Source organism: Notamacropus eugenii, chromosome 4, assembly GCF_028372415.1.
Source record: "Notamacropus eugenii isolate mMacEug1 chromosome 4, mMacEug1.pri_v2, whole genome shotgun sequence".
NCBI lineage: Eukaryota > Metazoa > Chordata > Mammalia > Diprotodontia > Macropodidae > Notamacropus > Notamacropus eugenii.
Genome location: NC_092875.1, coordinates 94,181,747 through 94,207,281, shown reverse-complemented (window position 1 = coordinate 94,207,281; position 25,535 = coordinate 94,181,747). Strand labels below are relative to the sequence as shown.

Genomic DNA, 25,535 nt, shown 5'->3' with positions numbered 1-25,535 from the left:
CTGACGGGCGCCCTGGTGCCTTTGTACCTCCCCATCCCTGCTGCAGTAGACACAACTCCACTGCTTGGTTATCCTTTAGTAGGAATGACGGCAAGGTTGAGTCGGAATGATGGATTTTAAAAAAATTATTTTTCCCTCTCTGCCCAGAAGTTGCTGGCCTTTGAACAGCCCGGAATTTATGGAGACGCCTGTGGGGAGCAGCTTTGAATACTGCCACGCGCAACATCGCGCCCGCCGGTGAGGAGGCGCCTGCGCCCGGCTGTCACCATTCAAGGCTCCTGCGAATGGCTCCCAACGCCCGGCGTCCGCCCGTGGCTGTCCCTGCTGCCTGAGCCCCCTGCTGCTCCCAAGGACTCCCCGTACCCCGATGGGGTAACGTGACCCAGGACGCCATCACTGCCCTGAACTTTTCAGTATCTACAGAGGCCTTCTCTCCCCAGTCGAGTTCAGTTTTACGTTGTTTCTGTTCTTTGGGTTTTTTCTTTTTTTTTTTTTTTTTTCAACTTGGACCCCTCTGTTCTTTTGGTTGCCCACCCCAGGAGTGGGAGAGGGAAGGCTGAAGGAAGGGAGGCCCCTTGAGCATCTGCCTGCTGCTGGACGGACCGGGCTGTTCATAGCTGCATCCCGCTGCCCAGACAGGGGCTTATAGAACAGCAGGATCTATGGTTTTTGTCCTTGGGGCCCTCCCCTCCCCATCCTGCCCCATATAAGTATTTGACTTCAAGTTCTGGAGTCTTGGCCTGGTTGTTACGTGTATAGGAGGGTTTTTTTGGGGGGTGGGGAGGTAGGGTGTATTTTTTTTTTGAGAGTCAGGCTTTTTGGTGATTTTTTTTTTTGTTTTTGTTTTTAACAGACTAGAACCCTTGTGACAACCTTAACACGTTCCCAGAAGCCGATAACATTTGCACAACATTTGTGTTGGTTTTGAGGGGTGTTGCTTTTTAACTGTTTTTCCCCCCCCCACCCTCAAAAAGCACAGGGCTCTATTTTTCCCATCCGGTTGTTTCATTTTTTCTGAATTTTTTTTTTTTTTTTGGTGGAAGTAGTGATCTGACGGGCGCCCTGGTCCCTTTGTACCTCCCCATCCCTGATCACTCCTGGTCTTGCCTTCCCTTACCCCTTTCTTACTTCCCTGCTGCCACAAGAGGCCACATCATGGCTCGGATGAACCGGCCAGCCCCTGTTGAGGTCTGCTACAAGAACATGCGGTTCCTCATCACTCACAATCCTACCAATGCCACCTTGAACACCTTCATTGAGGTAAATCCCTTCAGTGGGTTGGGACTTATGGGGGTGATGGGAAAAGGATGTGAGCTCTGCCGTTTTAAATCGTGTGTGTCCTTGGGGTGAAACAGTTCACCTTGAAAGTTTACTCATCCATAAAGTGAAGAGCGTGGATGAGGTGGTTGCTGAGGCCTCTTTGAGCTCTTATGGTGGGATTCTGGGGGTTATAGTCATAATAATCCTTCACCTCCCCACAAGTGCTTTCTCGACATCTCACTGGGAAATGGAGGTAACCCTGGGTCTTCGCAGTTCCTGCCAAGCTGGAAAGGCTGTTTGGAGAGGTCCATTATCAGATACTTGGCCACCAAGTAATGATTATTTTGGGTGAGGAAACCAGAACTGGGGGCTCCAACTTCTGCAAGTGGCAGCTCTGCTCACCCCAGGGAAATCACAGAGCCTTAAAGTATGGAGGGATAATTACTTCCATTTCAGTGGCCCAGAAGAAAGAGTAACGGATACTGCAATAGGGAGACCTGGCTTTGAGTCCCAGCTCCGTCCCTGACTTGGCATACTATCATGGACAAATGTCCCTACAGGGTTATGTTGGCCATGCGAGTTATGTGACTTGAAAGGAGCCCCACTTGTTTTCTTTCCTCCACCCAGGACACAGTGTCTTCAGCTGATGGCTGTAACTGCTCTTTGCAGAGATTGATGGTGTTTGCAGAATCTCTTGTCCCTTGGCAGTGCCTGGTGCTTTGTCCAACATTCTGCTACATTTTCCCATTGGCAGAATCTGGTGGAGGTTTGGAGACCTACCAACTGCCACCAACTTTTAGGAAGAGTATTGTGGTAGCAGTCAGAAAACTTGAATTCAGGTTCTGGCTGTGCTAGTTATCATGGGATGATAGGCAAGTGATCTTTCCCTCCCTCTCCTTTTTAATTGCCTTTTCTATAAGGGAGTTGAACTGATTGACCTTTGAAGTCCCTCCTGGCTCTAGCTCTCTGATCTCTTCTGAAGTCCCTTGATGCTCCAAGGCCTGTGATCTATTACCTGACATGGCCCTGTTAGTAAGGCTCAGCTGTGTTTGTGGAACCTGTGGTAAACCCGATGGAATCTCTCATTGTCCATAGAACTTGCAGCTTTTGATGATACTTTCTCCTGGAAAACTTGTCAAGTTAGCTCCTCAGATAGCCCTCTTCCACTGCCTGGTGACCAATTCATCAGGTTAAACTCTGCTTGGGGTCTCTGGTCTGTGGTCTGTGCTCCTTGATATCTAACCTAGGGTTTGTGGTGGGAACTGAGCTGTGTTGCTGGTTCTTGTTGCTGTGGTTGCCAAACTCTTTAGGTTTCCTGCCTGTTGCAGAAAGAGGTATGGAAAAAGGAGATGAGGAGAACCACGTAGGGTTACATAGAGTCCTCCCTCTCTCTATCATCCTTCATTTGCAGATAACATGAAGCTAGGAAGGAGAGCTAAATCAGGGTATTCTGTCAGGATTGGAGAAGATCCATTGGGTTATAGAACCACAGTCTAAATCTAGTAAGGTAAAATTTAATCAGTTTAAATGCAGAGTCTTTTTTTTGGGATTAAAAAAATCAACTGTGTGAATACAGGATTTGGGAGAGCAATTGTTGAGACATTTGAAGGGCTTCCCTGTGATTGAAGGATTCAATTTGAGGCAACTGGGTAATACGTTGTCTAGAGAACTGGGCTTGGAGTTAGGAAGACCTGAGTTCAAAACCAGTCTTAGACACTAGCTATGTGATCCTGGACAAGTCACTTAAGCTTTATGTTTTCCTCAGTTTCCTCAACTGTAAAATAGGCTGTTATGAAGATTGAGTGAGATCAAGGGTATTTCAGTTATAGAACATTAGAAACTAAGCCTTCTAGCTCCCAACCCTCTGAGTTTTGCCTCAGAGTGGCTTTGGGGAAGTATTTGAACTGGGTATGGGCATCCCTGCCCTGTGATTCCAGCCTGAGATAGCCCCTGTGGCTGCTGGCCAAGTCTTTGGAAAGATTGTGGTCTCTGCTTAGAAACTGGTAGGGAAATGGCCAAGGTCACAGCATTGATCCCTGGATGACTTGGTGAATGACCTTTGTTTCCTTGGTGCCAGAGATGGAGCCTTCACCCCAGACACAGCTAGCCCCTCCTCCCCACATGCCTGAGACTGATCTTAAATTTGGCTAGTGAGCTTCAAGCCCCAAAGTTCACCACTCCCCTTAACCTAATCTCTGTTGTACCTTAGAGATGATCTAGTCTATTTTCATTAATTAGAAAAGGAAATTGACCCCCAGAGAGAGAGGGAGTACAATGCCCAAGTTTGGCCAGGAGTGGAGTTGCAGAGACAGAATTGGAACTCAGGTCTTCTGATGGCCCCAGCCTGGGAATTTCTCCACTCCACCAGTGTTTTGTTTCAGACCTTGCTTTGAGAAGAAAGGGAAGTGGATGCCTCTTTCCCTACTGCTGCCCCTACTGAACTGAGGCCCCTGCATTCCTTTGGGGAAGCCCCATGGCCCTCAAAATAGCCCATGGCATTTCACTAGGGCATCTGGCTATTTTTATTCTTGGGGGTGGGTAAGGGGGTGTGTGTTTCCTCTGAGTGGGTCATGTGCTGTCATTACAGCCCCTTCCCAACACATGAAGACTGTTTGCAGAGGTCTAGGAAAAGAATTTGGCCTTTTCTTATCTTTGGCTAGAGAAGCCAGCAAAGGCACCACCTTTAGATTAGAGGATGGGGTTTGGGTGGGGCTGACCGAGCTAATGGGCATTCTCCTAGGGAAATGTCCTTGACATAGCCTTACTCTCACTGATTGAACTGTAAAATTCTGGTCTCAGGCCAAGTCCTAACCTCTGTTCAAAGTCTGAACCCTAACCCAGCTCAAGACTGAACCTTGACTGCTCAGTGTCTTCCAAGTCAAGATTATGTCTAGGGCTTTGATGAGAGAATGTGGCTGGGAACATAGCTCAGAGCGTGAGTTCTTTTGGTTTTGTCAAAATCTTGCATAAAGAACAGGCATTGTTCTCCAGGGAATAGAATTTGTCGGGATGAATGTTTTTCAGTATGAGAAAACCTTTTTAAGAATCAGAGCATTCCAATAGTAGACAGGTAGTGAGCTTCCTGTAACTAGAGATATTTCAGCACAGGCAATATTTCATTTTACCTTTGTCTTCCCCCTTCCCTCCTTCCTGGCAGGCACGCCCCAAACCAAAGGAACAGGAGTGGATTCCTGCTTCAATACCAGGAGTCTATACCCAGGGTTGGCTGGTTTGAGAGGCAATAAGACATAATAGAAAGAATGGACTTGGAGTCCGGACACTTAGTTAGGGTCATATCCTGGCTGTGCTACTTATTAGCTGTTTAGCCTTAGGCAAATTATTTCCTCTCTCTGGGCTCACTTTCCTCATCTGCAACACAGGATCGCTTGTACTCCCTTACTTATTGGGTTAGTATTGTTGTAGGAAGGAAGGAAACAAGCATTTGTTTACTTAAATGCCTACTGTGTGCATTATGCTAGGCATGAGACAGATGTTTTCTTTTGATCCTTACAACAACCCTGGGAGGTCATTGCTATTATTATCACATTTTACAATTGAGGAAAGTGAGGCAAGGAGAAGTTAAATGACTTGTCCAGGTTCACACAGCTAGGTAGTGTCAGTGAGTCTGGAATTGAACTCAAGTCTTTCTGATTCTAGACCCAGTGCTCTTATCTACTGCACCACCTAGCTGGTTGTTGTGAGCAGTTGGTGCAGGGCTTGATAGATTTGACTCAGATGGCTAGTCTTGCCCATCACGGGTAGGGAAATTGGGCTCTAGACAGCTTCCTACTGGATATTTGTCAGGTGTGTGTGGGGGAGCAGATTGTCCTTGGAGAGGGATAGGGTCAGTCCTGACCAGGACTCCCCAGCTTCAAGAATTAACTAACCCCCTACTCCCATACCCTCCCACCTCTCCAGGAGTCATGGGTGCAAGGTCCCATTGCAAGTTAGTGAGAGCTGAGACTGAGTCATCTCTCTGTCTGAGACTATCTAGGATCCCATCTGCCTTAAGGAGGCTTCAGAATTAAAGGATGATTGTGAAAGATGATGGACTGATAGGATTGTGGGATATTTAGGAAGGGAGGGAGGGAGGTAAGAAAAAAGGAAGAGAAGGAGGGAGGAATGAAGGAAGGAGGGAGGGAGGAATAAAGGAAGGAGGGAGGGAGATAAAAAAGGAAGAGAGGGAGGAAAGAATGAAGGAAGGAGGGGGAGGGGGGAATGAAGGAAGGAGGAAGGGAGGAAGGAAGTAGGGAATGAGAAAGAAAGAAAAATGTAGAGGAGGGAGGGGGGAGAGGGAAAGGGAGGAAGAAAAAATATAGGGAACCAGGGACAGATGAAAAAAGGAAGGGAAGAGGGAGGGAGGAAGGAAATATATAATGCTTTCTATGTGCTAAGCACTTTATATATGTGTAAGCACAAACATGAGGGAAAAGAAAATGTTGGCTTTGTACTTCAGAGCCCCTTACTTGAATTCCCTGAGCCTTACTAGAGTCCTTACCTGTAAAATGGGGATAATCATATACTATGTATCACACGGGGTTGTGAAGAGAGATTTGGAAAACTTTAATAAGATCTGTAGAGATGAGAGCTGTTATTTAAAGAGTATTGTGTAGGAGTATGGAGGCAGGGTGTCAATAGGTAAAGAGCTGGCCTCAAAGCCAGAAAGACCTGGGTTCAGATGTTGCCTCTGACACATAACTGCTCCTGAAGCTCTTGGCTTTGTTTTACCTGTAGGATAAAGGGATTGGTCTTGTCCTGTCTCTTAGGTCCCTCTCAGGATCCACTTTTCTTTTCCTTTCCCCTCCACACAAAGCCATCTCCCTCTTCCCAAATTCACTCTCACCTTCCCTCATTCTGGCTGCCCCTGTCCCTACTCCAGGCAGAGATCACACAGTGTTCCCAGCACCCAGACTTGTCCTTGGCAAGGTCGAGGGGAGAACAAAAAGATAGGGCTGAGCACAGTGTCCTCCCACAGGCCTGGGCCCCACGTCTGCCTGGGAAGGGAAGTAAAAGCCTGGGGCCCCATCAGGGAGATAGAGAGGATGGCTGAAGAGGAAGGCCCTAGTGCAGTGTTGGGGAATGTTAAGAACCTTGGCCTGGAAGTTGGGAATTTTAATCTAGAGTCTGTAACTGATGGTGCTGGGTGACCTTGGATCAGTCACCTCTTCTGTCTAGGTTTCCAGGCATCTGATCTATAAAATTAGGTGCTTAGACTAAACGATATCTGAGGTCCCTTCATGCTCTAGGAATCTGTGCATACATCAGTGTATCTAATCCTGAGGCCCTGGGCAGAGGGCCACGGGGGCTGGCTCAGCCCAGTGCCAGCAGCAACTTCTGCCAGGTTTTCTACCCGAGCATCGCTCAGGCCTCCCATGTCTAGGGGGCCCTGAGGAGGGACCGGAGGAAGGGCACTTCCCTGGGGAGAATCCAGCTTTCAGAAAATTCTCTGCCTTTCTCAGTAGTGCCTGAGAGGCTCATGTCTTCAAGTATCTCTATTCCACTCGAAATTCTTCAAGGACAGAATTATCTGTGTTTTTCTATTCAGCCCAGACCTTGGATACCCTGGCTGCATAGCCACGGAGAGGATCTGCCCTGAGCCACCTAGAACACTTTGCCTGGGTCTTGGGTGGCTCTCTGGCCCTCTGTTTTGAAGAGACCAGGAGATTCCAGCTTGGTCTGTTACCAGGGGCAGGACTCACACTGTGTAGCCAGGTTTGTTTAGTTTTCAGAATCAGAGATTATTAATAACATCAAGGGTGAGCAGACCTAGATTTGAGAGATTTCCTCAGGCTTGGTGGAACCCTCTAGAATCTTAACTACTAGGGCTCTGGGGCAGACTTCTCTGTCATTAGAACCTCTTGGGAATCCTGGGTCAGAGTCAAGGATTATTTATCTTCTTAGAGGCAGCTGGGTGGTAGATAGATAGCGGATGGAGAAAGTGGAGTCAGGAGGACCTGAGTTTGAATCCTGCCTCAGGCACTCTTTTCTCAGCCTCAGTTTCCTATAAGATGGGGATGATAATAGCCCCTACAACATAGAATCACTCTGAGGACTAAGTGAGATAACATAATGTGGGTTGTTTGTTTTTTAGTCATGTTTTACTCTTCATGACCACACTTGGGGTTTTCTTGGCAAAGATACTGGAGTGGTTTGCAATTTCCTTCTCTAGTTTATTTTACTGTTGAGGAGTATTTTACTGTTGAGGCAAACAGGGTTAAGTGACTTGCCCAGGGTCATCTAGCTAATAAGTGTCTGAGGCTACATTTGAACTCAGGAAGAGGAGTCTTCCTGACTCCAGGCCCAGTTCACTATCCACCGTGCCACCTACCTGCCTTTCACCCCTCCCCCACCTCAGTGAGGGATTTTGTGAGTAAAGTTCTGTAATCTGGGAGGTATTTGTTAATATTATCGTTGTTTCTTCCCTGTTTTTCAGGGAGCCTTCAGATTAAGTGGAAGCTAAATCCCTCTGTTGGAATTAGCTCCCTGCATCTGTCTTTTTGAAAAGGGATAGGACTGGAGGATTGTCTGGGCAGAAATCTGGGAGCTGGATTTTTGGTTCCCTCTGTTCAGTGATTTTCCTTTTCTCTTGCAGGATCTAAAGAAGTATGGGGCCACCACCGTGGTTCGGGTATGTGAAGTGACCTATGACAAGACCCCATTGGAGAAGGATGGTATCACTGTCATGGTGAGCAAGGGCTCATGGACTTTGGGCTATTTCTTGCCAGGATATGATGGGTGGGCTTGGGAGTGGGGCCAGAAAATTTGGCATCTCTTAGAACTTGGAATGTCAAGCTGCAGGGAACTTTAGAACACAGAATGTTAGAGTTCAGAGAGACCCTCGGGATCATTTAATGCAGCCCCCTGATTTTAGAGAGGAGTAGATCAAGGGCTAGGGAACAGACTTTGACTTGCCCACAGTGATACAGCAAGACATTTGCTGAACTAGTCCTCAAGCCCAGGGCTCTCCCCACCTGACTGAGGGGTGGGAGGAGGCAGCCGCTCAAACAGCTTCTTATCCATTCTAGGACCAAATACAAAATGCTCTTTTTGGCATTTAGAAGCTTCATGACCTAGCCCCCTCCTCTTTCCAGTCATGGTAAGTTACACCTTACCAGGTATTCTTCCATCCAGTGACCCTGGCTACCTGGCTCTTCTAGGAACATGACACTCCATCTCTTGGCTCTGGGCATTTTCTCTGGCTCTCCCCCATGCCTGGACCCCTTTTCCCTCCTTCCCTCTGACTTGTTACTTCCCCGGCTTCCTTTAAGTTACAGATAAAGTACCATCTTCTTCAGGAAGCCTTACCCAACCCCTCTTAATTCTAGTGCCTTGCCTCTATTGATTAGGTCCAGTTTATCCTGTCTATAGCTTTTTGATAGATATTTATTTGTTTGTCTCCCCCCTTAGACTCTAAAGTCTTTGAGGGGAAAGATTATCTTTGACCTTTTTTGTATCCCCAATGTTCAGCCCGGTGTCAGGCATGTTCTTAATGACTATTTGTTGATTGACTGACTGAGCTGTAGCAGATTAGTAGAAACTTTAGGGCAAAGCAGAAATGGAAGGTGGGATATGCAGTGGTGGTGTGTATAAATTCACCGTGTGTGTGTGTGTGTGTGTGTGTGTGTGTGTGTGTGTGTGTGTGTGTGTGTGTGTGTACACCTATGAGTTGAGTTGAAACGTGTGTTTTTCAGGGGTACATGTGCATTTAAACCCATATTCAAGTACATATGACCATACATCTTCGTTCTGAATCTGTGAATTTTGTGCCTGTGAGTGTGTTGTTAGTGAAGTTGTGTTTCTTGTTTGTATGTATGCACAAGAGGCAGCATGATGCATGAAATGCTTATCATCAGACCTGGATTCTAGTTAAGACTTGGAGCCTGAGTTTCCTATCTGTACAATGGGGGTAATACTCCTTACCCTGCTGACCACACAGAGATGTTGTGAAAACGTTTTTGGCAAATGAGTGTAGACTGTTGGGTGCCTGTTGTTATTTCTGTTGCGTGGTTTAAATGGTGAGGGAGGCATTCCAGGAATGACTGGTCCAGGAAGGCTTCCTAGAAGAAGATTGGATAGGGTGGGACCTTGAAGGACAAGTAGGTTAGAGGTAACTGGAGCTTTGTTTCTGTGGGGCTCAGGCAGACCTCAGTCAGCTGAATTAGACTTTGGTTGAAATTTGTCCTGGGTATCCCTTGGGCTGTCTCTGGGCAGGTAGGGAGCTGTTTCCTTGGCTTTCGCTACCTTAGGGAAGAGGAGGATGGCAAGGTACTTAGACCTTAGATCCCCAGAGTCTCAATCAAGTGTGCTGAAGCTTCATCAGCAAGAACAGGAAAGTGTTTTATGTTCCTTCTTCTGGTCCCTGATAAGAACGGGTGACTGTTTCCCTCCCAGGGAAAGCAGGAGAATCTGCCACAGAGTCCCCTCACCTGGTCACTGGCCAAATTGAAAGTAGGACCTGGCTAGAGTGACTGCTATGTATTCTGTCTCTCAGCTCTGAGCATTCATTTTCTCTGACTCTCCCTCATGTGTAGAATGCTCTCCTTCCTCATCTCCCCCTACTGGCTTCATGGCTTCCTTCAAGAGCCAACTAAAATACCATCTTCTAAAGGAAGCCTTTCCTAAACCCTCTTAATCCTAATGCCTCCTCTCTGTTAATTATTTCCTATTTGTCCTTTACATAGCTCGTTTGCTATGTAATTGTTTGGGTGTTGTCTCCCTACTTTAGATTTTGAGCTCCTTGAGGATAGGGCCTGTCATTTGCCTCTTTTCATATCCCCAGCTTAGCATAGCCTTGGATGGAGTAGGTGCGTAATAAATGCTGGTTGCTATTATTTATTGTTAAAGACAGCTAGGTGGTCAGGTCTTGATTCCCTGTCTCTCAGAGCATCCCCTTCCACATAGCCTTGAGACAAATTAGCGTCTTCCACAGAAGGGTGAGAACACCTACCAAACTTAATAATGTGAGATTTGCTTACCTTACGCTCGTTGGTCATTGCTACAATCCTGTACTCATTACCAGCCAATCAACAAGCATCCTGATGGTCAGGGCCCCTGACCATTCCTTGATTAGGTTCAAGTCTGCCAGCTTAACAAATCTGCAGGTGATAACAAAGCTAGGAGTGGTAGCTACTACTCTCCCTGATGGAATTTAGAGCCAAAAAATCTCTTCAGGTTGGAATATTGGGCCAAATTGAACGAGATGAATTTTAACAGGGATAAATGTAAAGTCTTACATTTGGATTAAAAAAAAGTCAGCATCACAAATGCAAGTTGGGGAGGGGGAACATGGCTACATAAAAAAAGTTCTTCTGAAAAAGATCTGAGGGAGTCTGGTAGGAGGTGAGTATGAGTCAGCAGTGTTGTGATATAGCTGCCCCCAAACTTTGGGTTCTTAGGCTGCATTGCAGAGGGTAGAGAGTCCAGAACAGAAGATGATGGTCTCATTATACTCTGCCTTGGTCAAGACTGTATTCAGTTCTGGAGATTACATTTCAAGAAGAACGTTGATGAATCTGGAAAGCACCCAGAGAGTGATGGCTAGGGTAGTATTAAGGCCTTGGGGCTCAGTGATGTGAAGATTGGCTGAATAAGCTGAGGATATTGAACTTGTAGGAGAAAAGACTTAAAGGGGATGTGATAGCTCTCATCATTTTTATGAGAGTGTCCTATGGAAGACAGGGATGTGTATGGAGGAAGGGTTAGATGTATTCTGCTCGACCCTATAAGGCAGAACCTTATAGTGATGGGTAGACATTGTAAAGTAGAAGATTTAGGCTTCATGCCGAGACTTCTTAGCAGTTGTGGAATGGGTTGCCATGAAAGGTTATGGATTCTCCATCACCAGGAGGCCCCTCACTACTGGAGTCTCCCCTCCTTAGCAGATTAGATGACTGCTTGTTTATGGATATGATAGAGAGGATTTTTTTTGTCAGGTACAGATTAGACAATGGACTCTGAGGCCCCTTCCAGATCAGAGAGTGTGTGACTCACCTAATACCTCCTCTTAGAAACCTTTCTGGAAAGCCTTGCCCCACCGGGTCCAGGGGAAAGGGATGATATCCCTTCATTCTGTCATCACTTTGTCTGGACCTCTCCTTTATCCACATCACATTATAGCTTGTACCATAACTTATTTTTGCATATAGGTTGTATTTTCCTATTACACTGTCAGCTCTTTGAGCATTGTGTCATATTTTTTGTCTATGTAGCCCCAGAGTCTAGCACAGGGTCCTGCTCATAGTATTTGTTTAATAATAACATATTTCTTGAATTGAACTGAGTTGACTGAAATGTCAGCAATAGAAAGTACATTAGGGTTCAGCTGGTTCAAGGATCTCTGTAAGGAGAAGGATGTCTTTTTTTTTTTTATAAAGAATTCCTTGTTTGTTAGTTTGAATTATTCCAGTTTTTTGAGGTGATGGTAACCCCATTTTATAGCAAGATAGATATGAGTTAGACTTTAGGAAGTCTTCTTGAAGTCCCAGATAAAATCCTTCCTTCTACAGAAAACCTTCCTCAACTTTTCTTAATCCTAATGCCTTTACTCTGTTAATTATTTCCTATTTATCCTTTGTGTAGTTTGCTTTCTATGTATTTGTTTGCATGTTGTCTTTCCTGTTGGATTGTAAACTCCTTGAGGGCAGGGACTTTTGCCTCTTTTTGTATCTCCAGAACTTAGAACAGTACCTGGCACATATAGTATGTGCTTAATAAATGTTAATTGATTGATTGACTGAAGAGGCAAAGCCAGATGAGTATCCCTCAAAGGAACTCCAGGTGTTTACCTGGAGAAGATAAGATGTGGGGGACATATAACTGGATGCATGATACATGGGAGCCAGAGAACCTACTTGGGTTATAGTCACGGTTCCACCACTCACTTATTAACAATATGTTCCTCTCTTAGCCTCTGTTTCTTGATCTGTAAAGTGAGGTTTGCTCTTTAAAAATGTGAATTGTTATTCTTGGGAGCAGTATTTAAAAGGTTCTCATGGGGACCCAGGGATTAAACTGATTCTGATTGGCCCCAGAGGACAGAAAAGGAATGGGGGAAGAATTACAAGGAGGCTGATTTAAGCATGTGGGAGGAAGAAGTGCATATGCGGAGAGAACACTTGATTTTGGAGTCTGAAGGATCAGCGTTTGAATCCTGACTTGAAACTTTGACTCTGCTCGAGGTGATGTTGGGCAAAGTGGTAGAGTACGTCTGCCATCTGTGATCCATAACCTCTCTCTCCCCTCTTTGCCTCCCCCAACCCTTAAGTTCCTCTTCTATGAAATGACAGGTTGTATGATCTCAGTGATCCTTCTAGCACTAGAGTGAAGCCGGCTAGGTGGTACAGTGGAGGGAGTGGTTGACCTGCAGTCAAGAGAACCTGAGTTCAGATCCATCCTCAGATTCTTTCTAGCTGTGTGACTCAAGGTAAGTCACTTAACCTTTCTGGGTCTCAATTTCCTCATCTGTGAAAAAAAAAAAAAGAAGAGGTTAAGTGACTTGCCCAGGATCACATAGCTACTAGTAAATGTCTGATGTCAGATTTGAACTTAGGTCTTCTTGACTCCAGGCCCAATCTCTATTTACTACATTACTTGGGTGCCAGGAAGAAGAGAAAAAAGTCAGTAAAACCAGCCAAACCAAGGCAAACCAATATCAAAAAGACTGAAAGCATATGCAGTGTTCCACACTTGTGGACTTTGTCCCTCTGCCAAGCAGTGAGGAGAGGACTAGAGGCTATGAGAACTAGGAGAGGAGAGGAGAGGACTAGAGGCCATGTCTGTTAGTGAATTCCGAGCATTAGCTTCTTCAGTCCTCACATCACTCTTGACTCATACTGGGCCTTCAGTTCACCAAAGTCCTCAGATCTTTTTCAGACAAAATTACCAAGATTTTTTTTCTCACAATAACCTGTGAGTTCAGTAGTTTAAATATCATTTCTCTTATTTCACAATTAAGAAAACAGACTTAGCTGAGTTTAAAAGGACTTGTCCATGGCTATTAAATATGAGAGATGACATCAAAGCTAGTCCTCCTGATTCTGTCTGTGTGTGTGTGTGTGTGTGTGTGTGTGTGTGTGTGTGTCTGTGTGTCTGTGTGTTTGTGTCTGTGTCTGTGTGTGTCTGTGTGTGTGTGTTTTAACTACCTCTTATAAATTCTTCCTCTTGGGATATCTGTGGGTAGAGGCTAGATGACTCCTTGTAATTGAAGCTCTAAGGGGGATTTCTTCGCAGGTGTCAGAGTGAATGGCTCTTCTTACCCTCAGATGTTTAGTTATTCTAGCCTTGGACACAAGGCTCTTCAACTTCATTGACTGCAGGAGACAAGATATGCCTACTTCTGAGCATGCCTAACTGAAGGCTACGCGATGGAGCCCCTCCGAGGTTGCTCCCATTCCTACATTTGGGCTGGCCACATACTCTTAAATTTCTGAATTGATCTTGTCTCTTCTCTGGCCTTCCACCCAGGATTGGCCTTTTGATGATGGAGCTCCCCCTCCTGGCAAGATTGTGGAAGACTGGCTCAACCTGCTGAAAACCAAATTTTTTGAAGACCCTGGCAGTTGTGTTGCTGTCCACTGCGTGGCTGGCCTGGGGCGGTGAGTTGGAGGGACCCAAGAGAGGGAGAATGTCTAGGGACTCACACCACTGCTGCCCCACTGGGAGGCATTAGCCTGAGAGGAAGTTGAAGGGGCTGACCTCAGAGGTTTAGATACAAGGAAGGACTTCCCAAACTATGATGATTGTCAGACTCTGGATTGAGTGACATGGTAGCCTCCAACACTGGAGAGTTTCAGTCTCCTAATAAATCAGTCTTCATTGGCTGGCACCAATAAGGAAAAACATTTCTTTTTCTGTCATTGAGAACTCTTCATAGTGTCTACACTTTTGGTCTGTTGATACAGCCTGAAATTGCGTTAGTATTTTCTGGCTGCCACATCACACTGTTGATTCACACTGAAATTGTTATCATTAAAACCTGGAGTAACAATGAAAGAATCTTAGAGATGGAAGAGACCTCAGAGGCCATCTGGTTTGACTGCTTCTGAGGTCCTGCCCACATCTAAGTCACTGAGCTATGTTCAGATCTTTTTCACATTAGATATTTATCATCTAGTGTATTCTCTTTTGCTCCCATTTGGAGGATATCACCTTGGTGTGTCTTGTGGTATAATTACTGAAAAGGATTTGGAGTCAGACAATCTCAGTTTGTATCTTGACTCTCCTTTTTGTTAGTGACAGTCCCTTTGGGTCATCTGTTTTTCATCTATAAAATTAGGGGATTGGACCACCATATCCTTGAGGTCCTTTCCAACTCTGATGATCTTTTCCCTCAGCAAAAGACAGAGGGGAAATGAATGTTAAATCAGAAAAGATTCAAATATCCATTGTGTGTTGGGCTCTATGCTTTGGGGGCTAGAGTTGGGGAGGATGGGGCAAGAATCCGAGATGTACAAGACACAGTTCCCACCCTCATGGAGCTGACAATGCTGTAGGGGAGATGAGACATAGGCCTAAGAAGAGATACCTCTATTGATACAGCACTGTATGATAACCTCCTAATGTAACCTTAGGCTGTATTGAGACACTGTGTCTCAGTACAAAATACAACACTGTGTCTCAATACAAAATGAAGCTATCCTTATCCCACATGCTGTATCCTAATCAGGAATGCCATTGACAAGCTGGAGCATGTCCAGAGAAGGGCACCTAGGATGGATGAAAAACTGGAGAACACAGCATCTGAGGATCAGTAGAAGGAACCAGGGGTGTTTAATCTGAAGGAGGGACTTATGGGACACAGGATCCCTGCTTCTGTGTATCTAAAGTGCTATCATGTGGAAAAGGGGTTAGATTTGTTTTGCCGTTGCCCTCACTGGCAGAACTAGGAACAGTTGTGGAGTGGCAGACTTCAGGTCATCTCAAGCAAAGCTTTCCTAATAGATATGCCCCAAAGTGGACTTGGCTGCCTTAGGAGGTAGTGAGTTCTCTTTCTCTGGATAGCTTTGAGTGGAGGATCAGGGATCCTGTAGAAAAGCTAGAGTTGGACAGTTAGGGAGCCTCTTCTCATTTAGAAATCCCTTGATTCTCTGAATGACATAGGCACTTGGAAGAGGGAGAGATGAGTGTAAGCTAGGTGGGCAGTTAAGATTCTTCTGTAATTAAGGCTCGAAAATGTGGGCTCAGAGTTGCTCCTTCAAGAATCAGAGCCAGATTCATGGGAACAGAAATTAAGGGAGGAAGGTAAAGGGGTAGGGATGGGGCAAATCTACTTACTAAAAAACTCTATTATTAAAGTCTTCAGGGAAATCCTGCAGGGAGGAAACCCATCTGGGCATCTGACCTGACTCCCTCCTCTTTTATCTGAAGGAAGGAATCATCTTCATGTCCCCCACCATTGTCTCCAATCACTTGGCCTTCCAGAGTCTGCAGTAGCTATCCCTATGTCTCCATGCCCGGCTGTATTTGAATAGTAGCAACGCACTACTGTAGACTCCTTATTGCTTATAAAGTGGTCTTTTTTGCAATGGCTCTGTGAGATAGATAGTCCAAAAATTATTTCCATATGCTGGTGAAGAAATGATGCTCACAGCTGAGCGTCATACCATTTGTAAGAGGGTATTGGGATACAACCAAGGCCTCTTGACTGTGAAGTGTAGGTCTGCTACAACATTTCAACTTTCAGTTCAATTGGCTAAGTTGGGAAGGAGAGGGTTGAGGGGCTCTCTTATTATCTTTGACAATAACTCCCATCCCCCCATCCATCTCCCAGGGCTCCTGTCCTCGTCGCTCTGGCCTTGATTGAGAGTGGGATGAAGTATGAAGATGCCATCCAGTTCATTAGACAGTAAGTACCCAGAAAGTTTTTTCTTTTTTTTTTCTTTTTGGTGGGGGAAGGGTCCCCCTTTCTGTCATAGGAGTCAGGTACACAAGGCAGTGAAGTCATTTCCAACCCACCTTCCCCCTTAGCACCTTCCAACACACACAGTCCTGTAGGGAATGAATATGGAGAAGACTTTTGCTCCAAGGATGAAGTGTAATGATCAAAGCACTACCTGGCCAAATAGTTACAGTTTCTCTACCTTGTTTGACTTTGCATGGATCCCTGGCAGGTCACTGGGGCCATTTTGGTCCATAGATAGTTACTGCTTCCCATTTCATCAGTTTAAAACAGCAAGTACCAAAAAACCCCAGAAAGACCCACTGACTTGCTGAAAGTCACACAAGTAGCTTAGACCAGAGGGGCAGATCAAGACCATGCTGGTTATGACTCCTAGTGTGTATTTTCACTGTATAGCATTGCACATTGTAGTAATCACTATTCTCCACTCTATAGAAGGGTCACAGTGGAAACAGGAAGAAGGGAATGGAGATAGAGCTTCAGGGTAGGGGGGACAGGGAGAGGAAGAAGCCAGACTAGGAACCAAGGACAGCTGTACTGTGAAACCTGACTCCAACTGTGACTTTGCTATGTGACCTTGGGCAAATGGCTCTTTCTCCCTGGGCCTTAGCATCTTATTATTGCAGACCCCCATAGTGATCAGTGACAGGTTGTTATTGTTACCCTTAACCATAGTCATAGAAATTAACTCTAGCCTAGTGAAAATTGGTCACAGGCTCAGTGGGATGTTTATTCCTTTCCCCAGTCTCCATCTCTCCAGATTCTTTGATTCCTAAGGCTATAGAGTATGCCATCTGAGGCTTTTTTAAAGGAACCAGGGGTTGTTTAGCCTTGAGAAGAAAAGGTTTAGATCACTGGACTCTTCAAGCATTTTAAGGGCTGGCATGTGTAGGAAGAAAAGGACAGACTTAGAAGTAATGAGTAGAAATTGCAAAGAAGATTGTCTGAGTATAAAGAAAAAACTCTTTAATAGTCATAGCTGTACAGAAGTCAAATGGGGGGTAGTGGGTTTCCTCTCACTTGACAGTCTTCTGCTGGATATTGTTAGATTATTTTCTCTTTATCTTTCTGTCTTTCTGTTTGTCTATCTCTGTCATCAGTCTCTGTCATCTATGTCTACCTTCCTATTCATCTGTCTTTCTGTCCATCTCTTCTCCATCCATCTTTACCATCAAACTCTGTCGTCTGTCTCTCTGCTTATTTACCCATCTGTCCATATATCTGTCTTTCTCTATCATCAGTCTCTGTCATCTGCCTATTTGTTCATCTGTCTCTTTCTGTTATCTATCTGCCTATCTATTCATGTTTCTCTTTCCATCTTTTTATCTATCTATGTGTCTGTCTGTCTATCTATCTATCTATCTATCTATCTATCTATCTATCTATCTATCTATCTATCTATCATTACCTTCAAGCTCTATCATCTCTCTCTGTATCTGTCCATTTGTGTCTGCCTACCTCTCCCTCCATCGGTCTCTCTCACTTGTTAGGGATATTCCTGAAGGCATTTTTCTTCAGGGACGGATTGAACCAGGTGGCATCTGAGGTCCCTTCTGACTCAAATTCTGTCATGTAGGTAGGCAGATTCTGGCATGATTCAGACTCTGCTGCTGTTTTGCTATGCGGCATTAGGAATTCCACTTTTCCCTCTCTGGCCCTTAATTTCCTACTCTGGAATACGGGGAGCATATTCCCTGCTGTCCTGACCTCACAAGCCTTTTTTAAGAATGAGATGAAGGTTGCATTTTATTTGAAAAGCTAACCAGGCTCTGCCGGTATGAGGGATTGTGTGAGTATTTACAGACAGTGTTGCTAGGGCTGGTGTAGGAACCTCTCCTTGGGGACCCCAGGTGAGCTTTCTTGTGAAAACACCCGAGTGAAGATTAATTGGAGCCCTAGAATCTTGGAGCTGGAAGGAATCTTGGAGGTCCTTCTAGTTTAACCCTCCCTTCTCCTTTCCCAATGCAGAGGGAGACTTTGCTAGAATAGTTTCAATAATATGGGGAATGGAAACATGAGAGGACCAGCTGAAGGAGTGTTCCTGGAAGACTTGAGGAGTAGGACATGGCAGCTTACTTCAAGCACTGGAAGGATTGTTAACCCGGAAGAGGGAACACACTTGCTCTATTTGGCCCCAGAGGGGATAACAGTAGAAGCATTAGGGTGGGGCAGTGGGAGAAGAGTTGTTGGGAAGATAGATTTAGGCTTTCCTAAAGGTTATAGATGTCCCTCAGTCAGTCCCCAAGCAATTATTAAGTACCAACTGTGTATCATTACTAAATACTGGGGATACAAAAAAAAAAAAAAAAGATGGCACAGGTGGTGTGGTCTGCCTTGGGAAAGTAGTAAACCTTTCTGAAGTTCTTTTCAGTGGAGGCCAGCATTCAGCAGAGGGGATTCCTGTTTGAGTATAGTTGGGATTAAATATCTCCTAAGGCCCATTCCTTCTAACTGATGAGTCTGGTGATTCTGAGCCTAACCAGGGGAATGAAATACTGTACAGATATTATTTTGTTAACCACACGCCCCATTCTAGGCCCCTTCCATTACTGGACTGCTCAGATTACTCAGCAGTGTTACTGTTCTATGAGATACTAAGCTCCTTGAGGTGGGGTGAGGACTATCTGCACTTTGACTTTCCTTCAGGCCTAACACAGGGCTCTCTACACAGAAAGTGCTAGATATATGTCTCCTGTATTCTGTTGAGCTGAGATCTGACTGCTTTTGAATCTTGAACCTCCCTCCCCAAACCCATTTTGGTTGGGACTCCACAGGGTGAGTCTGCTCCATTAACCTTGTGCCAGCCTTTCCCAAGGTGAAAGGAGGGAGAAATCACTGGAAAAAAATCACTGGACTTGGTATCAGAAAACCTGTTTTCACATTTCCTGGTTGTGTTATTATGTGATGATCACTTCTGTTCTCTGGGCCTCAGCCTTCTCCTGTTGCAAGCGCAGAATAATGGCACTGGTCTCCCTCATAGGAGGATTATTGTGAGGAAAGCCTGTATTAAGATTAAAGCCCTACGTAAGCGTGGGTTGGTGTTATTATAATGCTCCTTCTTGGTATTCTCATTACCAAATTAACCACCCTCAAGTCCTTCAAATGATCTAGTGGTGTTGGATAGCCATTCCCTCACCCTCTTCTGGCCATGTTGTTTTATCACTGCCCTTCTAAACTCTGGGGCCCAGAACTGAGACCAGTACTCCAAACGGAGTCTGGTTAGTAAGCACCCAGGGGAAAACTATTGCCCCCCCCTTGTTCTGGACATGACTTGTTGTCTAGGCCACATTCACTTTCCTTCCCTGGAGGGAAATAGAAACTAGAGGAAAGAGAATGGAGGAAGAGTGGAAAGTGGACTTAAAAATAAAATGAGGGAGTTGGAATAGATAATCTATATCATTGCTTCCTTCTCTAAAGCCTATGGTCCTACTGAAGGCTGTGGGGAATACTAGGGAGAGCTGGAAGATGCTGGATTCAAATCTTAGCTAATGTGGATTAGCTGTGTGACTTGGAGCATGCCATTTCCTTGTTGGAGCCTCAGTTTACTGATCTATAAGGGTGGAGATAATAAAATGTTACTTTGCTTCCTCTAGCTTTTGCAGGATTGTTGTGGAGAAAGAGATTTGTGAAACCTAAAGAAAATCTCAGTATAACTATTATACTCTGACTTGGGACTGGGGCTTAATGGAGAAATTCTCATGGCCAGAAGGAAGGGCTGGAGTTGGGGAGCTATTTTTCCCTTTCATCTCCTGGGAGAGAGCAGACCTCTTAACCTCTTTGGGCTAACTGATGCCCAAACCCCATTCCCTAAATACTTAAAGGTGCTTCTTCCTGGTGCTAAAAGGATCCCATGAAAAGATCTCCCTCTCTTTCCCCATGATTTTGAGGAGCCTCCGGGATTTGGGCTTAGGCATCTCCGTGGTGTCTTGGCTAGCCCCTGAGATCCTGTGTGCTTTCTCCCAAAGGTTGACTTGTTTATGCTACAGGAAGGTAGGCTGGTTCCCACAGGCCTCATCTAGTGAGGGTAGGTGGTAAGGACAGAGTACCTATAGGCACTGAGTACTGGGGAAGCCCATGGGTCCAGGCTCCTAGTCTGCCTGGAGAGATGGCTTCTGTCATACACTAAACACCAGATGATATGAAAATGAGACAAGGAGTCCTGTCACTGAATATGGGATGGCCTGGCACTTTGAGGCCCGGCTCTGGGGGAATTTTGGGACAGAGGATGCTGGCCTTGACCTGGTTAGTCAGCAAAGGCTTCCTGGGGAAGAGTCAGGGTTTTGAGAAACGATCTATACTCAGCAGGATGCTCCGTAATATCCTGAAAGTGGAAAGAACAAAGCCTTTTACCTCCAATCTTGCGTTATTTATATTTACATGATTAGCCTGAGACATTTTATTCCAACCTCTTAATTTTAATGGAGTAAATTCTTTTGCATTAAATGTTTTCTGTAATCACCACATTCATAGAGTTTGTTATTTAATCCATTCTGTAACTTTCTCTCTTGGTAAAGAGAATTCAGCCCATTCACATTTATGATGTGATAAATGATGAATTTGAAAAAAATATTGTCCATATAGCAAGAAGAACTTGATCTGGCCCTTAAAAACAATAAAGAAAATTGAAAAAGCAAAGAAAAACTTCTGTAATCAGGTCAGAAGTTCAAACGATAATTGAGTTGAATTTTTAAAAAGTTACTTTTTTACCTATTGAAGTCAATGAGTTAAAAAACACCTGCTGGAATTCATAAAGGAAGGATGAAATGTATATAGAAACAAGACTCTTGCAGCAATAATATCCACTCACAGTGCTTCGTTGAGGGACAAGTGACCCTAAGCCAAAAGTCAGTCCAGTGGAGCCTAGACTGGTAGGTCACCTTCAGCCAGGAGGGCATCCAGCCTGAGTCCAGAGACACACTGTGTATTCTGTTTAAGGGCAGTTCTAACTAACTATAGTTGCTTATCACTATAGGGCTGGCCTTGGGGCAATGAATTCCTTAGCCACAGAAATTCTTAGAGAATGGGCTGCTGTAGTAGAAGTAGGAGGATCTGGATGAGGGAAGTTAATAATAATAATGAAGATGATGGTAGCTACCGTTTTTTATAGTGCTTGAAGGTTTGCAAGTTGCTTTCCATATGTTATTTGATTCTCACAACAACCCTAGGAAATAGGTGCTTTTATTTATAGATGGAGAAACTGAGTTCAAGAGAGGTTAAGTGGCTTGACCAGGGTCACACAGTAAGTATCAGAGGCAGGATATGAACTCAAGTTTTCCTGACTCCTAAGTCCTCGGCTCTGTTGATTTATTATGTCACCCAGGCTTCCCCTACAGATTGAAAACTTTGGGTCATTGAAATCCTAAAACAAAAACCCTGATACCTGTTACCAGTTCCAGGGCAGATATATTGGGGATCGATGACTTGTAAGCAGAGGCTGAATAAAGACAGGACAAGTGTGCTGCCTCTGAGGAGCTGTTATGGTGAGGGAACAAAACATTCCGTTACCTGTATCTGTAAATAGGTAAGCTTGTTGCTCTGCATGTGTGAAAGGATATCTGTGGGGGCACACAGGAGTGCCTAGAGACGCCTGCTAAGCTGCATTTGTGTAAGTATCTACACCTGGATATATTTGCAGGAGTGTGGGGAAGCATGAGTGGTCGTCTTAGAGTTAAGACTTGAGTTCAAGTATCAACAGCATTACTTACTAGCTGTATGCCCATGGACAAGTCATTTCATCTCTCAGACTTTTTCCATCTGTAAAATGGGATGATGGTATTTCACATTGCCTACCTCACAAGATGGTTACGGGAAAAGCTCTTTGTAAACTGTCTTGTGCTGTAGAAGTAGGAGTATTGTGTGCGTATTTAATTGTGGAATGAACACACATCTGTAAAAGCAAGCACCCCAATATATACACAGGAGGGCCTGCTATACAGGTTCTTAAATCTGCTTTTCTGAAAGGAAAAAGTTTTCTAAACAAAAATCAAGATCAAGAGACAGGGCTTCTAGCTGCCTGACCATAAGCAATACATACATCGCAGATCAACAGATAGATTCAACTGTCTGACCATTACATACATTCATAGTTACCAGAGAGAAGTACCAACATCTGTGTTTTCAGAGCTGGGGTGGGGGAGTGGCACGCAGGGCAGGGGACTACTCAGGGGCTTCCCAGAGTCTCATCTGCCCAAACAAACCTTCTTCCAAAAACTAAGCCCCAAAGCAAAGCCTCACCTCAGAATATTTATACATTTTTCAGAGCCAGAGGACATCACAACCCTTGAGAACCAGTGCATTAGAAATTAACAAAAAGAGTAGGCCTCCCCTAATCAAACTTCCGTAATGGGCAGGCCCATTAATGTGTGGGGAAGATCTTGAACTCATTAGCATTACAACATCGCATCTAGGTTCTGAGATTTTTTTCTAACACAGATAGCTGTCCATCTGCTATTTAGTAGATAAATTTGAGTTTCCTGTTGCTCTAGAGTGAGGAAGTGACTTAGCCAGGGAGGGTCCTCTAGCCAGTAAGTGCCAGAGGCAGGTCTAAATGGCCTGATTCCAAGTCCAGATGCTGTCTACTAAGCTCTCTGACCTCTTATTCACACCAGCAAACACATTTGTACATACAGGAATCTCCATATGGATATCTGTACAATTATATGCATCTACTGGTTCTTGCTTGTATGTGTGTATCCGTTCATGTAGAGGTGTGGCAGTAATTGTAAGCTACAGAATCCCACAGCTCATAAATGTAGAATTTGATCCCAAGCTGCTTCTCCTTCTTAAGTCTACTGCTCTTTACACTCCAGCATACTGTGATGCTGCCTCAGGTACTAGATGAGTGTATCTCTACTACATGCACATGTGTAGGTCATGTACATGCATGAAATCTGAGTTGTGTAAGTGCCCTTTCTGCCTGCCACACTCCTAGGCTGGCTTGACTCTAGTCTCAGTGATAAGATTTTAGAGCTCTTAACAGACTTTAGGGGGAAAAAAGAGAGAGACCTTAGAGTTCACCTAGTCTAACCTTTGCATTTTTTGGAGGAAGAAACTGATGTCCAGAGAGTTAGAATGATTAGTCCAGAGTCACACAGGTATTAAGTTTCAGAGTGAGGATTTGGACCTAGTTTCTCTTTCTAAGCCCAGCGCTCTTTGCATAGTGATCCACAGCTTCAGTGGCCTGTAGTATCAGACTGGGACCCTGTGGGCTCCCTGTACCCCTCACCCCATGCTCTGGGCTATTTGCCTGTTCCAGGGACTCCAGCCTCAGATCTTAGCTCTGAGTGGCCCCCCTCTGGGGCCAGGTGGGTGAAGCTGAAAATCCCCATTCACACCTCCCCTTCCCCCCCCCCCCCCCCCCCCCGCATTGCCCTCTTCACAGAGCAGAGACTCACCCTCCCCATTCAGTGTTCTCTTCCTCTCCTTTCCAGTACCCACCATCCACTCCAGACAGATTCTCCTCTAGTCTTCTCTCTGTCATGCAGTGCCAGGCTCGATTCTGCCCTTACGTTGGATCACAGGATTTAGAACTGTAAGAGACCTTAGAGATGATCTAGTTCAGCTTCCTCATTTTACAGAGGAGGAAACTGAGGTCCAGAGGGATGAAATAATTTTTCCAAGGCCACCCCATCTCATCAGGACCAGCTTAGCTGGCACCTTCTCCAGAAAGCTATCCCTGATCCTTGTGGTCCACAGTGACACCTCTCCGTCTTGGCTATAGTCCTATTGTGGTCTTCTATTCTTTGAGCCCTGTTTCTAAGCCAGGGTCTGAGCTCTTGTGGACTGGATCCAGGGCTCCTTTCTCCTCCCCTCTGTGCCTCAAACGCCACCTAGGTAAAGGTGAGAATGAAGACCATACTGGTTAGTTTTGCCGACAGGCCAGCTGGGTCCCTGTCTGTCTGTCCGTCTTGTCCTTCTCCAGCTGACCTCCCTCCTTTCCTCTCCCTTTCTCCCCCCAGGAAGCGAAGGGGCGCCATCAACAGCAAACAACTCACGTACCTGGAGAAGTACCGGCCAAAGCAGAGACTCCGATTCAAGGACCCGCACAACCACAAGAATAAATGCTGCATCATGTAACCTCGGCAGCCTCTCGCCACACACACATACACACACACACCTGCCCCTACACACACCCACTCTGACTCTCTCACTCATACACACACAGACATAGACATAGCCTGCCCCTCACAGGCAGGCTTGGATGGTTCAACGGCTGAAGATTTGGATAAAAGGGACACTGACAGATTTTTGTTCCTCCCCAAGTGAAGCATTCTTTCTTCTCTCTTTTTTTCTGTCTCTTCTGTGTTGTCTTTGTTCATGTCTCTTCTCTCATCTTTGACTTCTGACCTCTCCTGTACGTTTTCTATAACCTCTTCCCCTCTCCTCTCTCTCTCCCCCCTCCCCTTTCTCTGTCCTTTCCTTTCTCTTCATTCTTCCAAACTTCTTTTCCTTGTCTTGTCTTTCTTCTTCCCTCTTTTATTTCTCTTCCTCAGTGTTCTGATGTCTGTTTCTTTTTTTTCCATTTCTTGTCTCTTTGTCTTTTCCCAGTTTCTGCCTTTGTTTCCCTCTGTCTCCGTCCTTCCTTTGAAACTATTTCTGCAACCAGGGGACAGGAAGCTCCCCCTGCTTCCAGTGGCCCCAGCCTGTCCCCTCCCTTCTCTGCCTGAGGGGCTCAACCCAGTCTGGGGGTGTGCTTTTGTTTTTTTTTTGGTTTGGTTGATTTTTATTTTTAAAGTTCACTTTTCACTCCTCCTCCACTCTCTCCCATGCAGCCCTCCATCCTACTCCCACCTCAGCCTTTTGTCATCATCACCTTTAAATTATTGGACTTTTTGAGGCAAACCATTGTTCCGGAAACTGAAATGCAATAAAAGCCTAACCTGTGGCTGGGCTCTCTCTGCAGGAGGGTGAGGAAGCCCAGGCAGTGCCAACCCAACCTGGTCTTGGCTTCCAGGCTGCATCCCCTACCCCCCTCCCTCCGCCCCCCCCCCCCCCCCCATGCCCATCCCCAAGACTCTAGGATTGGGAAACCCATTAGGGAGATGAGCATGGGGCTGTCGCTACATACTGCCTTCCCACCCAGCCTTCTGCCCTTGCTGGGGACTGAGGGCGAGTCCCTTGTCGGGTGGATTTGGATGTCACTGCCTTCTTCCCCCCTTCCCTGAGTATCTCAAGTATTAGCAGTGGCTCCCTAAGCACAAAAGGGTCGGGTCACTGGCAGCACCTTGTGGTTGGGCCTGGGAATTGCATCTTCTAAAGAAGAAGATAAAGCATGGATGACTGGATGGAAAGAGCCTCACAGTGGTCTAGTCCACCTCCCCCCCCCCCAATTTTACATATAAGGAAATTTAAGCCCAGGAAAGCACAGTGACTTGTCTAA

General features: G+C 45.4%; 1 protein-coding gene across 15 annotated transcripts in view; it reads left to right on the top strand.

Annotated features, from left to right (window-relative positions):
* PTP4A3 (protein tyrosine phosphatase 4A3) overlaps positions 1-25,091 on the top strand; it is a 208,310-nt gene extending 183,219 nt beyond the window's left edge. For 5 of the 15 annotated variants that reach the window (XM_072602931.1, XM_072602932.1, XM_072602935.1 and 2 more), the window contains 6 exons: positions 148-444; positions 854-1,260; positions 7,853-7,945; positions 13,723-13,853; positions 16,028-16,102; positions 24,115-25,091. In XM_072602931.1, coding sequence (XP_072459032.1) covers positions 1,156-1,260; positions 7,853-7,945; positions 13,723-13,853; positions 16,028-16,102; positions 24,115-24,232 — 522 coding nt within the window. In that variant the 5' untranslated portion in view covers positions 148-444; positions 854-1,155 and the 3' untranslated portion in view covers positions 24,233-25,091. Of the gene's footprint in view, positions 1-147; positions 1,261-7,852; positions 7,946-13,722; positions 13,854-16,027; positions 16,103-24,114 lie in introns of those variants that run through there. The other 10 variants (XM_072602928.1, XM_072602930.1, XM_072602925.1 and 7 more) reach the window with 5 other exon arrangements.
* The last annotated feature ends 444 nt before the right edge of the window (positions 25,092-25,535 follow it).